Source organism: Fundulus heteroclitus, chromosome 7, assembly GCF_011125445.2.
Source record: "Fundulus heteroclitus isolate FHET01 chromosome 7, MU-UCD_Fhet_4.1, whole genome shotgun sequence".
Classification (NCBI taxonomy): domain Eukaryota; kingdom Metazoa; phylum Chordata; class Actinopteri; order Cyprinodontiformes; family Fundulidae; genus Fundulus; species Fundulus heteroclitus.
The window spans coordinates 20959792-20976628 of NC_046367.1; the positions used below are offsets into that span (position 1 = coordinate 20959792).

Consider the following 16837-nt stretch of genomic DNA (forward strand, 5'->3'; position numbering starts at 1 on the left):
GGAATGAGTATTTTTACCCCTAAAATAAGATAATTAGATATAATGCACTTGAAATAAGGTGATGGAGATGAGTTCTTCCTATTTTAAGTGCAAAAATCTTATTCCATTGGCAAATTATTTTATTTAACTGCTCAAATAAAGTATAAATACACTCATTTCAAGAAAAAATTACTTATTTTTAGTTTAGTTTTTGCAGTGTAGTTATACAAGAAAGAAACATGACAAATATGGCACCTATGATAAAAACCACTGTTCACAAAAAGAACAAAGGCCCGTCCCACACTTATCAAAAATATCTTATTGATCTTCAATACTTTAGAAAAATCCTCTATAAAGGATTTCAGGAAGGAACATCTTGGTCGGGTCTGAGCTGTTTTACTGCTTCAGGACTTGAAAGATGTGGCGTAAAAAATCCTGAAGAATAACATCCATGTTGTTAAGCTCAAGCAAACATGGTTAATGCAAAATTCATGTCAGCAAGTACATCTCTGAATATTAAAAATCCAGATGAAGTTTTTAGAGTGGCCTAGTCAAAGTCTTAAAGAATTATTTCTGTTTGAGATGCTGTGACAAGACCTTGTATAGGCGGTTTCCGCTTGAAATCCCATCCAATGTATCTGAATGAGCCCAAATTCATCCACTGTGATGTCAGCCAGCTACAACACTTTTAACGTTGTTGGAGTCAAGGCTGGCAGAACCGGATCTTAGGGCCAGCGGCCAATCACTATTCACGTAGGACCAGGTTTGGTTCTCATCGCTTTTTTGCCTAAAAAAAACATAATTGTCATTTGAAACAGTTTTTTGTGTTTAGTCTGGATGATCTTTGTTAATTTAAAATTTCTTTTTATCTAAATGCTGATGTAAGAAGGCAAATACGTTTACCGTGATTATTACTGTGTAAAGTGTTTTTACAAAACAAGCGACTGAAAAATGGAGAACCCGTTTCTTTTTTTTTTTAAATTCAGTAAATGGACCTTTCTGAAATCAACTTACTGCTTAAAGTAAAACAATTAAATATCTCCAGAAGGCCTGATTTAGTCATTAGAGACCATAAAAGATTTCAACAAAGTTTGACGCTGTGGAAGCAAAACTATGCCACATAATAATAAAGATTCGGTCAAGATTTCACAGCTGTCCTTTCACTCTTTTTAATTTTAAGTCAAGGAAAAAAAAGCATGCCAACACATTACATTAATAGGTTTAACATCACTTAGTATATAACATTAATCACAAAACAGCTAAATCAGTCATTTTCAGGATATAAAAGGGAAATTCTGTGTCAAAATACAGATTTCAACTCATCTTTGATCTGCCAGCTTTGTGAACAGACATCGATTCACGGAAGCAGCTTCAAACTTTGGATTTGAGGTGATGATCATTCAGGCCAAATAAAACTCTGGCCTCATGTTAAAATGTAAATGTAGTGTTTTCTTTTACTCCGCGGCTGTAGAAACACTGCCAACACACATATCCACAGCGCACTGTCGTAAGGGAGGCTGATTCTTCATTCTTACTCCAAATGGCCCGAAGCCTAAGCTTGTGCGTCCTCTCTCCTCTCCAACCGAGCAGATATGTGTGTTTGTTCTGAGCCAGCAGGAAATAAACTGCAGATTTGGATTTCCCTGTATTGAAATGAGAAACTCGTGACCCTGGGCGACTTGGCGACGCACAAGGAATTTTTACACAGCTTTATAGAGATGGGCTGCAGTTTAATACATACACTCAGATGAGTGGTGAGACACTAGTTTGACGTTTGCGGAGGTATAAATTCCTCACAGTTCAGATGAAAAGACCAGTTTCACGTCTCAAAGACAAATATTAAATTGCTGTCAGCGACAAACTTAATATGAATCCACGAAAACGCAAAATGGTTAGCGTTACACTGCAAAAAGAGAACTAAAAGTAAGTCAAATTTTCTTGAAATTAGTGTATTTGCGCTTGATTTGAGCAGGTAAATAAGATGATCTGCCAATGGAATACGATTTTTGCACTTAAAATAGGAAAAACTCTTCTCCATCATCTTATAGGCAAGGCAAGGCAAGGCAAATTTATTTATATAGCACAATTCAGTACAGGGACAATGCAAAGTGCTTTACATGATTAAAATATAGCAAATTAAAACAGAATAAAAGCAAGTAGGAATAAAACGTAGATACAAATTAGAACAAAGAAGTGGTGATTCAGTTAACTAGAACAGTTGAAGGCAATCCTAAACAAATGTGTTTTTAATCTTGATTTAAAGGAACTCAGGCTTTCCGCACCTTTACAATTTTCTGGAAGTTTGTTCAAGTGAATATATCTAATTATCTTATTTTAGGAGTAAAAATACTCATTCCAATGGCAGATAATCTTGTTTAATTGCTCAAATCAAGGACAAAAACACTTATTTCAAGAAAATTTGGCTTATTTTAGTTGCCTTTTCGCAGTGTACTTAAATGATGGTGGAGGAGGTGGTAGGGTATCAAGACCTACAATTTAGTGGCAGCGTTGACGAAGAGGCCCAGTTTTAACAAATTAAAAGTTTTCCAGTTCTGATTTAACAGCCACAAAAACACAAGTGCTCTCCACACATCATTATATCCTTTCCTCGCCCGAAGCCAGCTTCTGATCCTTCTCCTGAGACGCTTTCGGATGATTGGAAGACACAGAGAAGGTAATGAGAAATCCACCGTATCTGCCTGCACTCATGCTGGTGGGTGGGTTTTCCTTTTTTCGCCTTTTCCTCTGGTAAAGAGAGTCTTTCAAAGCTTTTATGGTCTGCAGGTAAGTGCTTCCTATCGAGCTTCTCTCGCTGAAAGGCCAAGTCGTGTATCTGCTTCGATGCTCCCGGTGAAAACTCAGTGCCCTGTCTTCTCTTCTCTCTTTTTTTTTTTTTTCTCCCCCACTTTCAGGGACCCCGTGGTGTGCGCCCATCAAGCTGAAGCACGGTGACGTGAGCTGCCGCGCACCCAGGGGGGAGCACTACAGGAACGTGATGGGGACACGGTGCAAAATCCGCTGCAAGAGGGGCTATGAATCCCAGAATTCAGAGGTGGTGTGCATGGCGAGCAAGCACTGGTCCTCCAACTACGCTTGTCGGGGTGAGAACCAACGGCCGCACACAGGCTTTATTTTTCGCTTTCAGAGCAAATGGACAAAGTAATCTGAGGGCACTACAGTAAGAGAGGATACAACTTCGGGTCAATTGACATTTTTAGCTTTCATGGGCAAAGTTATGTCCTCAAACCAGGAAAAAATTCAAGCTAAAGTGCCTGAAGAAGGGAGCGGAAGCCCGAGGAAGTGTCACAGTAGCAGGAATGGTTTGTGCAGCAGGTGCTGGCTGTGTTTTCACCAATTCAATTCAATTCAATTCAATTCAATTCAATTCAATTCAATTCAATTCATATATATAGCACATGCTCAGGACCAAATGTTGGGACTTTACAAGTCTAACAGATTCACTTTATACACCCAAATCTAGTTTCGATCCACTGATACGGACAGGTTGACATTTCATTAAATACATTCCAGCTCAATTGTAGATATAATTTAATGCAAGTCAAGGTCAGTTTATCACGCCAGTTGGGAGAAACTTTCTATCTAAGGGACTCCAGATGACTGCATGGAGCTGCTGCCTTCTCAGCAATCCCTCAACTTACCCAGCATGGTAAAACAGTAGAAAGGAAGAAACCTTCGGCAGAACTCTTTATTAAATTGGCCACTAGTTTCCATGAAGGTCAATGTCCGCCAACACATAGCAGCTCAGGTAAAGCTACCAAACCCTGAAATGACCCAAAGGCCCAAAGTTCTGATCTAAACCCAGAAAGCCCTCTGGAAAATCACTGGTGGCCTAATTATGGTTGAAAAAGTGTCTACAAGCACCAAAACGTGAAATAGACTGGAAGAGGAGTGGACCAGCATCTGTGACTGCAGATGGCCTTTACATTTCTTATTGTGACCATCAGGAAATCTAGAATTAAACTTTCTGCTTATCGTGGTTTTTGATGGAAGAGATGCTGTCAACCTAATTGAAAACTGATGATTTGATGAAGCGGGAGATGGATAGATGGATTGGGGCCTCATCGGCAATAATGTGGGTGCTTCTCCAGCTTGTTGAGGTAAAGAAAGCTTTTTACCAAGAAGCAGGACTCTCTGTCTGTCTGCATTTCAGCCTGGATGGAGGCGGCTGGACTGAGCTTCCTCCGTAAGGCGACTGGGCTGAGTGTCGCTGAGGACAGAGCTGTCTGAACCAGTTGCCTCCATGGCCCAGGCGGCTAAGCAGAAGATAGTAGATTAATTATTGCTTTAAAAAGCCCAATTTGTTAAATAACAGTTTTCTGAAAAATCATGACATGCTTGGAGTAACTTGGAATAACATTTCTGCAAGGCTTTAGCCACATTTACAGCAATTGTTTGTGGTTCAGAGGTTTGTGAATATAATTAAAAGCACATGGTATCAATACCAGCACAACAAGCTTCATTGAGGAGCCACATCTACCATTCTTAACCATAATTACATCACAACATTATGCTAAGTAATTAATACTTGGACCATAGGCCAACTTTCTGCTGCACCCCTTCCTTTGTATTTAGTGCTGCAAAAAAGGAATTTCAGTAGAAAGTGTTCCTCTTTGCAGAATCAGATACTGTAATGAAAAATGTGTAAAATACAACATTATGGTATAAAAGCTAAAAGTTGATTTCTTTTCAGATGATGAATATTGACTATTTTCTGAGAAATCGTCAGCGTTTCGGCACTTTGGGGGCATCTTAGTCCAACAGTGAACACTTATTGCTAGCAATATTCTAATTTTATACAGTTAAAGGTCACATGTTGCGTCTTGATTTTATTTGATGATCTGTTGTGGGAGGAGGAAGTCCTGCGGATCAAATGGAAAAGGTAAAAGGCTGAAATAGGCAGGGAAAGTGAGTGCGTGCCTGAGCCGAGGATCTGACAAACCGAATGACTAAGAAGGGCTATTTTTACTGGGAGAAATGATTAGGTGAGAGGATGTGAGTGAGAGATGAGTAACAGGTGTTGAGGTAATCTAGAGACAAAACTCAGGTTACTGGGGATGTCGGCGAACAATGAGAGTTAAAAGAAAATTCAACTCAGAAACAGACTAGAAATAAAAAGCAAAATCTCATAATAATAGTTCCTGTAAATGAGAATGAAAGCGAAGAAAAGGCTTAATAATAAATCAGTAATTTCTGAAGATTCACCTGTCAGGATTTTCCAGGCCGACACGGATTTGTGATTTCCCATTGAGACGGACTTGTTGATTTACTTTTTTTTCTTCCTAAAACTAACATTAATTTGAATTATTCAACATTCTATAACAGATAAAAGAGACATAATTTACTGCATGTTCCTTAATTGAGGTAGCAATTTAAAATTCACTTGAAAAGTTGCAAATTAAGAGATCATTCACTAATCTTTGTGTGATTGTTGTTAAGCTTAAAAAGTCAATCCTGTTTATTGATGCATTTGTAGACAGAAATTGATTAGAGTTCTTAGATTTTATGCACTTAACAGATAAGGAGAAAAAAAAAATTTTTTTTAGTATTCGATCTGCAGATCACAGGTCAGAGAAAAGGGAATTAGCCAGTTTTGACATCTGCCAGATAGATTGGTGTATCTCTATTAACGTCTCAAAAAAAAAAAAAAATAGTAAAAAAGAAGCCTAGATCGTCTCAGTATCTGCATCAATATGCATACATATACTATGACCTAATATCAAACTCTGGATTGGACCGGCGTGAGCTTGATGTGACGGGCCGCTGCTTGTTGTGGGCTCATTGCTCACTGTATGATGTAAAAGCTGCAAAAAAACCATGCATGAATATTACAAGATTTGATTATGGAAATCAAAGTTATTGTTTTATTAACCGGTTTTATTTTAAATAAACAATTACTCAAAAAAAGAATCAGGTAATACAAGTAAAATATTTTCGTTTTATAAAATGACTAAACAGATAATCGTCTGGGTTCTCAAGAGGTAGGTAACAATTAAAATACTAATTAATGTAACTAATTAACACATATTTAGTAATGACTGATGTGACTGCATAAGTAATCTAACACTCAGAAGCACAGTTGCTAAAAAAAAAAGCAAACAATCAAATCAAATCACTAAAATCTATGAAACATGAACATCATTGATAACCTTTCAGTTTTTATTTGTTGGGGTTGACTGTGTCTGGCCCACCTCTATCACGATAGCAGAAAAGTAGCATTTGAAATGTAAAGAATTTTAGAGATGTATATCTACCAACAAAAGATGAAGGTGTTCGATCGAAGATTAAGTCTCTTCTGGGGAAACTCACTGGTTTTGCACATCATCAGTGGCAGAATGAAGCCTCTTGTTTGCATGAGATTTTGCTCTTTTTGTACATGTTGAGTTCATCTTGGTTTGACTTCTGATTTTTTCAGTAAAAACTTTTAGAAGATTTTTTTGTTAATAGCGTAAAAATTACTTCTTTAGCCATCTGAAAGTAATGAAGTCCAGTCAGCTGAGTCCAGCTCCTTGTCTGCTTCCACAACTAAAGGTCATTTTCATGCTCAGAAAACATGTAGCCGGGCACATAATTATGTTTATCGGATGAACCGGTGTAACTCAAGCCAAACTTTAAAAATAGCCAAAATAAACTAAAACGACTCATCGCTGTTGGCTGAGTCTGAAGGCCAGCCCACCCAATGTTATTTTAGATGATCCCACTGAAAGAAATTTCACTGTGCATCCGTGAACGGCAGCTTTTTTAAAGCCTACTGTTGCAAATAACATCCTGCCAGCTGACACATTCTGAGTGTGAGACTTTCGCAATCGAACCTTTTCCTCTGTTTTTGTTGTCATGCCGCATGTTTCTCAAGCAGTGCAGCAAATTGATGACTGTTAATGAAGCGGGGTGAAAACTGTAGACAGACACAGCAGGTGGGACCGCCTCTCCTTCTGGGTGCATGTTGCAGGTTTTATTTGCACGAGTTATGCATTAAAACTCATTCTGTGTGTTCGGGCTTTTAAGTTTGAATGATATGAAACATTCATCCTAAGCCAGATGGCTGCTCAATATAGTTAATCATTCATTTGCCGCTTGTTTCTACGTGCCTCGGCGGAGTCCATTGATTTTAGACTTTGTCTGTGTCGATGAGTGTGGCTTACTTTTATCATCACAGAGGGCATGTGTGTCCAGATATCTGTTCTAAATCCACTTCCTTTGCTCATGGCTGCAGTGTTTTGCCGGCTAAAATGATGCAGAAAAAGATTATTTGGGAATCTGAGGGTCAGACAGCCTCTCTTTGCAGAGAGCAGGAGACTGTAGGCTGTTGGTCTGTGATGCCAAAGGCCGCAGGATCTTTAGTGGCAACTTTTTGTGCCAGGCAAAAAAGAATAATGTGCAAAATTGTGTAATTGTTGGAATTAAAAAGGAAAGCCTTTATGTCATGTATGTATTCTATTTATTTTCAAGAATTGTGTTTGAATCTAGTCCTCTTGTGGTAGAGAGCTAAGTCTGTGTACTTTGTTTTTTCTAAGAATATGCAATAAGGACACAATAAGGATATTTATTAAGAGGTTTATTGACATAATCACTATGTTCCAAGGAGGCAATCTAACAACATGGTAAGAACAAAACAAAGCGCCCATCGGGGTAACCTTTAAAACTGTAACATCCAGCTTTATCACCTGTTCCAGGGCATTTCTGCCATGCCACTTTCTCCACTTCCAGGGGGCTGCCTCCAGCTTACATATCTGCTGGTAGCACTGATTTTGTACGGTTTAATGTTTGCCGTACGAAGGACCACCCTGTAGGGTTCAGCAAAAAAAGCCATCCGTCACGAAGAAAGCTGAAACAAAGCCGTTCTTGTCTTTGGTACACTGGAGGACAGTACTCTGTGAAAGCAGGTTTGGCGTCTCACCAGATGTGAACTCTATTTGTGCTTTTCATCTTATCCCCTACAAAAGCAGTTCTCCTGTTAAGTCTGAGTGATGGCGGTAAAACAGTTTGCCTCCTGCGAAAGCATCAAGGAACCAATTGGGTTTTTCTCAGCCTCCAGAGTGCCACTCCAGAGCCACATAATTACAAAACTTAAATGTTTTATCCTCTCTTTGTCATATTCTAAATTTCTGCAGCAGACGGCAGAGCAGAGAGGGGGTTGATCGGCACACATCACATTATCTGACCTGTGAAAACAAAATTATTACTATTGATACTTTGTGTTTTTTAAAAAGGTCTTGTTGGCATTTTCTTCCTCTGACTAGTAAAATAACCCAGGCTGCAAACAGAAATTTTAACCTTGTTTAGTCACGTTAAAAGATCTGAAAAGGTTTATAAGCCAGACTGGAAACTGTATTTATACAGGGCTCCAGTGTAGTATGAAAAAGCCTGGAGAGGTATAGCTTTTTGTTTAAATATGCCCATGGTTCAAGTATTTTTTCATAGAAAAATGGTTAGTTTAATACTTTATTCTGTCTTCAATTGTATTAAAGTTGCATCCTTCTACCCATCAGTGAATTAGTCGTCAGGAAGTCCATTCATCCACCCATTTCATTCTGCAGTGAATCCATCATTCAACCATCCATTGATTAACTGTTGATCCATAATTTATCAATCAATCCCTGCTTCCTTTCTTCGGCCTGTCTCTGGTTTCACAGGTCCCATATTTGGGTTTCAGCGTCCAACCACTGGATGCAAATCTCCAGTAAATAATGTAAAAGTAAAAGTTAAAACCCTTCAAAGACTCCACAGAGACTTGGTCTTTGCCTGAGTGAAAGCGTACAGCTTTCAGAAATCTGATGTATTGTAAAAGTTTCCTACACTGCTGTAGGTAACCTTGACTATTGTCTACTTTTAAGACTAAGTTTAAAACTTTCCTTTTGGATAAAGTTTATAGTTAGAGTGGCTTAGGTTACCCGGAGCTATCTCTGTAGTTATGCTGCCATAGGCTTAGGCTGCCGGAGGACATAAAGATCTACTTGTCTCACTCTGTTGCGTTCTCCTACTGTTCTCCAATTTTGCATTATTAGTTGTTATTTCAACTTTTAACTTTATGTTTGCTCAGTTTTTTCTCTTCATAGTAGTTACATCTTTCCTGGTGTTCTGTTTAGGTGTAATGCCATCCTGGGGGGCAGATCATCTGCCTTTACCCTCTCTAACATAGAAAGGATTCCTGGATCAGTGATTCTGTGCTTTCTGTGTCTCTGCTCTGTCTTCTGTAACCCCCAGTCGGTCGAGGCAGATGACCGTTCATACTGAGCCTGGTTCTGCTGGAGGTTTTCCTTCCTGTTAAAGTGGAGTTTTTCTCTCCACAGTCGCGCCATGCATGCTCAGTATGAGGGATTGCTGCAAAGCCATCAACAATGCACTGTCCACCTCTTTCAGGAGGGGTGAATGCTACTTGTCTCGATGCAATTTGCTCGGTTTAATTAGACTAGAAACCTTTTGACCAATCTGTCTGGAAGATTTGATTGAATCTGACTTTGTAAAGTACTTTGAGATGACATGTTGTGAATTGCTACTTTATGAATAAAACTGAATTGAATGGAAATACATTGTAGGATATGATAAAGAAAATATGGGAGGACATACATTTATGAATCCTGAATATGTATAAAACAAATTAGTACATAAAAGCTGTCCATTTGTTTGCCCATCCACAATTTATCCTTACATCTACAGTTCCTCCAATACGTTCTACCAGCCCTGTAAAACATAAAGAATTAAGACGTAATAATGCACAAAACCTTTTTATAATTTTCTTATCTCACTGGACATTGATGCTGTTATTATTCTGTTATTGTTATTCAGACAAATAAAGCATCTGTTAGAGTAAATGACTATAATCATTGTCAGCCCTGCTTATTATTTTTAAGATTGTCCTCATATTTCCCTTAAGTACCCTCTGATAGACGTGAGAATTCAGTTCGGATTATCTGATGGTGAGCTGGCCAGCAACAACCACAATGAACAGAAGTAAAGGCTTGAAAAAACCAGTCTTTGTGTAATTAACAAATTTAGTGACTTGAGGTTCTGAATGCTACTGTATGTTAGAAAACCCCACATGGTCTCGTAGAGTCTCCTAATATATTTACATTACTGTGCATCCAAATGCATGTCCTTAATTTCCGGCCCTTTCTGCTCACAGAGATCCGCTGTGCCAAGCTCGACATGCCGACCTACGGAGGCTACAAATGTTCGGACGGCTCCTACTTTAACTCTCGCTGCGAGTTCTTCTGTTCTCCTGGATATTCCCTGAAGGGCCAGAGGACAGCGGTCTGCCAGTACAACAAGGTGTGGAGCGCTGCAGTTCCCACGTGCGTCGGTAAGCGCATTGTCCCTTAGTTTGCAGTTTTTTTTTACTCATGGCCGGAGGACTTCCACAACAAGAGACTCATATTTCACAAATTTCCTTGAAGCGCTGTGTTTGAGCCAAAGCCTTTTCCTCATGAGGTTTGGTGATTGATGCTTGGAAGGAAACCTGCCTCTGGAGGTGAACATACGTCTTCCACAAAAACTCAGACAGGCAGTGTTTCTCTTCTCTGTTCACTGGAAAATGACACTATTTTTCCCTCTTGCACAAAGTCAGAGCTGAAAATGAGCTGCGATCATGATGAACCAATCGATGAAAGAATAGTTTTGAAAGAGCCGTCAGTGTTCGCAGACCGCACTACAGCCAGTAGAGTGGAGATATGACATTGAGTTTGCTGCTTCTTTATCTACAAGGACGCTCAGAACCATCCTTGTTTTCTCTTTGAAGCCCTTTCACTTTTATGTTGCAGCAGAAAGGCTCTTTTGACGTGCTTTTGATTCCTTCAGCATTTCCCTGGATGCCCGTGTTTGTTTGGAGCAATAGATCTCCCGGTGTTTTCGCTCCAACACAGAGACAAATGAGACAAATGAGCACGCACGCTCACCCAGATAAGTTTGCATCTGCATTTATCGGGACACGGATGTTTTCCAGATTGCAGAATCATGCTGGAGAAAATCAACCCATGCAGACATGGAGACATCATCAAGGGGACAGTTCAAACCAGCGAAAAACACATTCATTTGATTTATCATAGATGAATAATGAGCAGTTGCTTATATTAATTACATTGGTGAGTGTTTTCGTTTCCAGGTTTGGCCATTTTAACTAGAATATGTTCTTGTTCGTGTTATTATTGTTGTCACTGTACTCCTGTAGGTCCTCAATCTGCTGCCATTGTCAGTGAACCGTCTGCGTTCATTTGGTGAAGTAAGGCTTAATGAAACTACTTTCTTTTCACTCTGCAGATATCGACCCCCCAAAAATCAAGTGTCCTAGCATCAAGGACAAGTGGGCAGAACCAGGAAAATTGACGGCGAGGGTGACTTGGGACACACCTGAGGGCGTCGACACTGCAGACGGCATCCTCACAGAGTCAGTCCGGGCAGAACCCTTTTTAGTCTTTTGACACCTTTTCACTTTAGTGCGCCGGATCAGCTTAAACTCTGTTTCTACACCGGAGAGAAAAGAGTACAAGAATCAAACCGAGCATGTGCTTTTGCAGTGTGACCCTGAAAGGAATGACGTCAAAATCCGACTTCCCAGAGGGTCTCCATAAGATGTCCTACACCGTGTTTGACCGGGCCGGGAACAAAGGGTCCTGCCGGTTTACCGTCAGAGTGCGAGGTGAGTCTGTGAGCGCCGGCCGCGTGAATAAACATAAACTCCGTCTCCACCGCTAAACAGACAGGAGGAGCTAGCAAGTGGAAAGACACTCCTCCTGTTTAATGACGCGGGGAAGCGGGCTGGGGGGGAAATGGCTGCGTTGTCATCGCGGATTGTTTGTGAGAGAGGGGCAAAATGTCAACACGAACGGCAGGCGGTCCAGGCGAAAGATTCGGGTGTGAACGTACCTTCACCCTTCATAGTCGATCATACCTATTGCCAACATTTATTGTGTCATATTCCTACATTTTCCAGAAATTCCTACGTTTTCTACACTTTCTGCCAGTGGGACAAGGCGTGGGAATTGATGTGCTAGTTCAGCACCTAGAGCCGTTTCATTTCCAGCAGGCTCCCACCGCACACCTTTCAGTGAGAGCAGAGAGGGACTGTGACGCCCCGTGTCCTTGTGACCGCTTGCTTGGAGCAGCTCAGTGGTTCAAGTTTGGTGTCACATTTAAAACTGTTCGATGTGAAGACTTCTTTCCACCGAGCAGTTTAAAGTATGACTCTGCGTCGTAATAATTGAGCTCTGCCCGTATCTGTACACGCGGAGTCCGCTTCGAGTATGTGCCGACTCCACACGGTCATCCTATTAGTGCAACTATATGGGAGGCTTTAGGTTGTGATTTAAGACGGGGGATGATTACTTCTTCCCCCATGTTAAAAACTTTACACTTTACTGTCCCTCCAATTGATTGTTCAGGTGGGTTTGGATGGATTTGTTCTTTTAATCAAATAAACAATCACTTACAAATTGCTTTTAGTATAAATTTTTGTATTTAGTCTTTCTGAAACTGAGGATAATTTGATGATCTGAAAGATTTAAGAGAGGAAAAAACAGAAAGTGTTTAGGGGTAGGAGTTTATAAGTTCTCACTTCTTCCTACCCCATTTTGAGCATGATATGTTAACTGAAACAAAAATCTGTATTTTCTCTTCTTTCTTATGCACTTCTTGTTACTGTGCACTATTTTATTTTTATATTTGTATCATGTTCATGTTCGAATAAATTTCATTTCAAATTTCATTTCATTTCATTTCATTTCATTTCAAAAACAAAAGCAGAAGAAATTTCTAATCTGAGTAAAAATTAGGAAGATAGGTTTTAATTTTTTAATGGAATATATTAAAACAAATATCCAACAGAAATGTCTTTCTGAATGCAATAGTTTCTTGCAAGAAATTCTTTAAAAAAGATGTTTAATAAGCTGTACTGTTGTTTTTTTGTTGTTGCAATTTTCGTTGCGGATGTTTTAGTGTTATTCAGTACAAGGATTCTTTTTTCCATGTAAACTCAAATTTGATTAAATATTGTGTGCTTTACACAGGACAGGTTGAGAGATGATATCACTGATTCAGTATTATGTCTTTATGTATGGCCGATTCAGTCTAAATATATATATTTTTAAAGTTATATTCAATTGTCGACTTGTTTTCTCCTGGCTGCTGTTTGCTCCTGGCACAGTGCGGCGCTGCAGCCAGCTGTTCCCCCCAGACAACGGTTACATGAAGTGCGACAGCGACGGAGACAACTACGGTGCCACTTGCCACTTCACCTGCACCGGCGGCCACGAGCTGCAGGGCAGCGCAGCCAGAGTGTGTCAGTCTTCGCTCTCCTGGTCTGGTCTGGACACAACGTGTGCACGTAAGTACTGCTGACAGCTTGACGCACGAACTGCAAAAGCTGATGCTTTTTAAAACTTTGTAGTTTACTCATATTGCCCGTGTTCAGTGGTTAGAACAAGATATGTTAGAAACACAATTTGCTGTTCCTCAGAAATGCAGGTGTACCACCAGCAAAGGATATATATATATATATATATATATATATATATATATATATATATATATATATATATATATATATATATATATATATATATATATATATATATATAAAACAACAAAACAATAGATCAGAAATCTTGCTCTAAAGAGCATTAGCTCTGTGATTCCAGTCCAATTGATTGTTCAGGTGAACACCAAGGTATAAATATATACGACTTCACTTATTGATGTTTCTAAAAACTAATCATACCGGATCCTTATGCAGTCTTAAAATGTATGGGATTTGTTTTAGTGGTTTATTTTCAAGGTCTAGTTGAGGTTTGAAAAAAAGGGACTATATTCTCCAAATGTAATATAGGGCACACCGTCACATGAACAATTAGGAGACCGTCTAGTAGCCTGTGTGTTTTTGTAACATATTTGAGATTGATGAATACTTCAAATAAATTTTAATAAGACTGAAATATAAAAATACATAAGTAATAAAACTGAAGAAAATACCATTCTTTAAATTTGCTGTAACATGTAACAAAAAATAATTGCATTTCTATAGAGAATAAATATGAAGACCCCCATATTTTTCCCTCTATAGTTGGCAGTAATTCCTCAAATATTACATCAGATATACATTATTACAACATCAGTACTCAGCATTTTAAAGGCATTTTTGTCCTGTTTAAACCTGAGGCATTTAGCTTGTTTTGCTGTTGTTAGAGCGAACACCATTAGAAGACCTAAAGAGCTGTTTGAGGCCTTCAGGGAGACGTCTGCAGCAGCGTGTGAGTCGGTCAGAGACTGTACGGAAATTCAAACGACATTCAAAACAGCTGCAAACATGCCCAAGTATGTCTGTTCAGACAAGTTCATGCTAAAAGCAGATGGAAGTTTTAAAAGACGTCTCCAAAAAGCAAAAAAAAAAAAAACGACCCCTAAAATATCATCACAGGATAAACAGCAGTTTCTTGCTGCTGTTGATATGAAAGTGCAATCCAAAAGAGACTAAACAAGTTTATCCTCTACAGCTGATGTGCAACGAGGAAACCTTTAAACATTAAGAAAGAAATGTAGGCCAGACTGAAGTTGGCCAGGGAGAATGTTGAAAAATACCAGGACTTCTGGCGTACTGTTGATTGGACAGATAAATATAAAACTTGGTTATTTGGATACTAGAAAAAAGGACGTTTGGCATAACAGAACATGTCCTCCAGAAACAGGCAGAACATACAATTCAGGAGTGGGGAATCTTTCCTCCGTCTTATTTCACACACTGGTAGACGCTACAGGAAGCATCTCACTGACGTGTTTCAGTGAAAGGTGGGCCACATGAGCTACTGGGGCGTTGGAGGTCCTAAATTACCTGCAAACTAAGTTATACTACACATTTTCTGTTGAGATCTTTTGCTTATTGAGTAAAACCAGATTATTTGTTGTTGTTAAAGTGCAGTTAAATCCCTATGTTCCCCAGAGATAAAATAAATAAATAAATAAATAAATGATACACCGACATGTGAACATTGTTGTCGGAAGAACAAAATTTCCGAAGTGGGAAACTAATACAAGTAATATTATCTTCTGCAGAGGTTCATGTAAGCTTATATTGCTAGGTAACTAATGCTCTTGTAGTATTTCCCTGTTGAAATAGCTTTTTTTTAAATATAAGTGTATTTGATGTTCTATCTTTTACTGTTGATTCATGTGCATAAAGTTGTAAGCATGCCTAAAGTTGGATTGCTGGAAACAGAAGGAAGGTAACTGGTCCTTAGTTGTAAAACCCACGTTTAAAGTCTTGTTTCCAGTCTAGTCTCAAGCTTTGTGCGCCTTCAAAATGATCTTTATTGACCAAACAAGTGAACCGTTGCATTATGTGAGGCCATTTCTTTAGTAGTCCTATTGAATATGTGGTTCATGGGCCTTCGCAATAAGCACAGCAAAGGGCCATCTGGTGAATCTAGTCTCAGATTAAATCAGATTTTCTTGCATGTGATATCATTGTTTCTGCTTTAAAGCGAGAAGCTTAGTGGAGGAGAAAACTGCAGCCTGTCCATCGATTGGTAAAAAAAAAATCCATACTCGGCTCATACTGTTTCTCGCTTGCGTCTGCGAGGCAGGAAGAAGCTCCTGATTGTCAGCCTTAATTAAGCAACCTCTCACATTCACAACGCGCTGTAATGAATCCTCACCTTCATGGCACTCTCTCTCCTATCCCGACTTAATTTCTGCATTCAATGTCAACACAGCCATGAACATTAACGTCGGAGTGCGATCGGCTGCGGCGCTGTTGGAGCAGTTCTACGAGAAGCGACGGCTCCTCATTATCTCGGCGCCGACGGCTGCCAATCACAACTACCGCTTCCAGATGACGAACCTGCAGGTGAGGCACGACTCGCACAGACTCACAGCCTCATCCCAACGCCAGTTGACTGAGCCGGACGCACGAGCAGGAAAGCGACGCCTGAGGAAAAGACGACAAAGGCAGTCTGCCGTGCGTTTGCCTCACGGCTCAGACGTCCAGGCAGGACAAATAAAAAGGAGACGGTGTCACGCTGGTGCTCAGGAAATGTCTCAGCGATGAATAAATGATACTGACACACAGCTCTGTGAGTGGTGAATTTTCCGGTGTCAATGTTGTCCTCCGGTGCGTCAGACACCATTAAGTCAGAGCCTTCTTTAAATGCCTGACCTTTTTAGATTCACTCTATTAATCGAGACTTAACCAGTGTCATTTTGTTAACAGGGTCACTGGTCAGTCCTGTGGCATGTCCTCTAGTTTGATTATGACAGACTATATTCAGATTTCTAAGCCAAAATGTTATTTTTTTTTTAACAATTCCTAAAACTCAGGGTTTTTTTTAGAGAAAAATATTACATTCACTGCAAAAACGGATCTAAAAATAAATAAAATGTTCTTAAAATGTGTGTTTCTTTCCTAGATTTGAGCAGGTAAATAATAGTATCTGCCAATGGAATGAGTATTTTGACCCCTAAAATAAGATAATTAGACATCCTGCACTTGAAATAAGATGATGGAGATGAATTGTTTCTATTTTAAGTGCAAAACTCTTATTCCATTGGCAGATCATCTTATTTACCTGCTCAAATCAAGGACAGATACACTCATTTTAAGACAATTTTACTTACTTTTAGTTCAGTTTTAGCAGTGTTTCTGATATATAATTCTAAAATTTCCTCTGATTTAGGCCTTATGTATTGTAAACTGGAGAAGATTTGTGCACAGTGACTTATGTATTGATAAAAAACACATAAATACTTGATGCAGATGCAACATTTTATTTTACAGTTGCTTGATGAGGTTATATCTCCCTGCCTGGACTCAGACCCATGTTTGCTTTTCACGCTGCAAAGAACCAAATAAGCCACACAG

General features: G+C 39.4%; 1 protein-coding gene across 2 annotated transcripts in view; it reads left to right on the forward strand.

The window, feature by feature from the left end:
- The window catches only part of srpx (sushi-repeat containing protein X-linked), a 29312-nt gene that overhangs the window by 8595 nt on the left and 3880 nt on the right, over window positions 1–16837 (forward strand). For both annotated transcript variants that reach the window (XM_036139166.1, XM_036139167.1), the window contains 6 exons: window positions 2892–3080; window positions 10121–10297; window positions 11251–11377; window positions 11508–11629; window positions 13133–13312; window positions 15693–15826. In XM_036139166.1, coding sequence (XP_035995059.1) covers window positions 2892–3080; window positions 10121–10297; window positions 11251–11377; window positions 11508–11629; window positions 13133–13312; window positions 15693–15826 — 929 coding nt within the window. The remainder of the gene's footprint in view (window positions 1–2891; window positions 3081–10120; window positions 10298–11250; window positions 11378–11507; window positions 11630–13132; window positions 13313–15692; window positions 15827–16837) is intronic.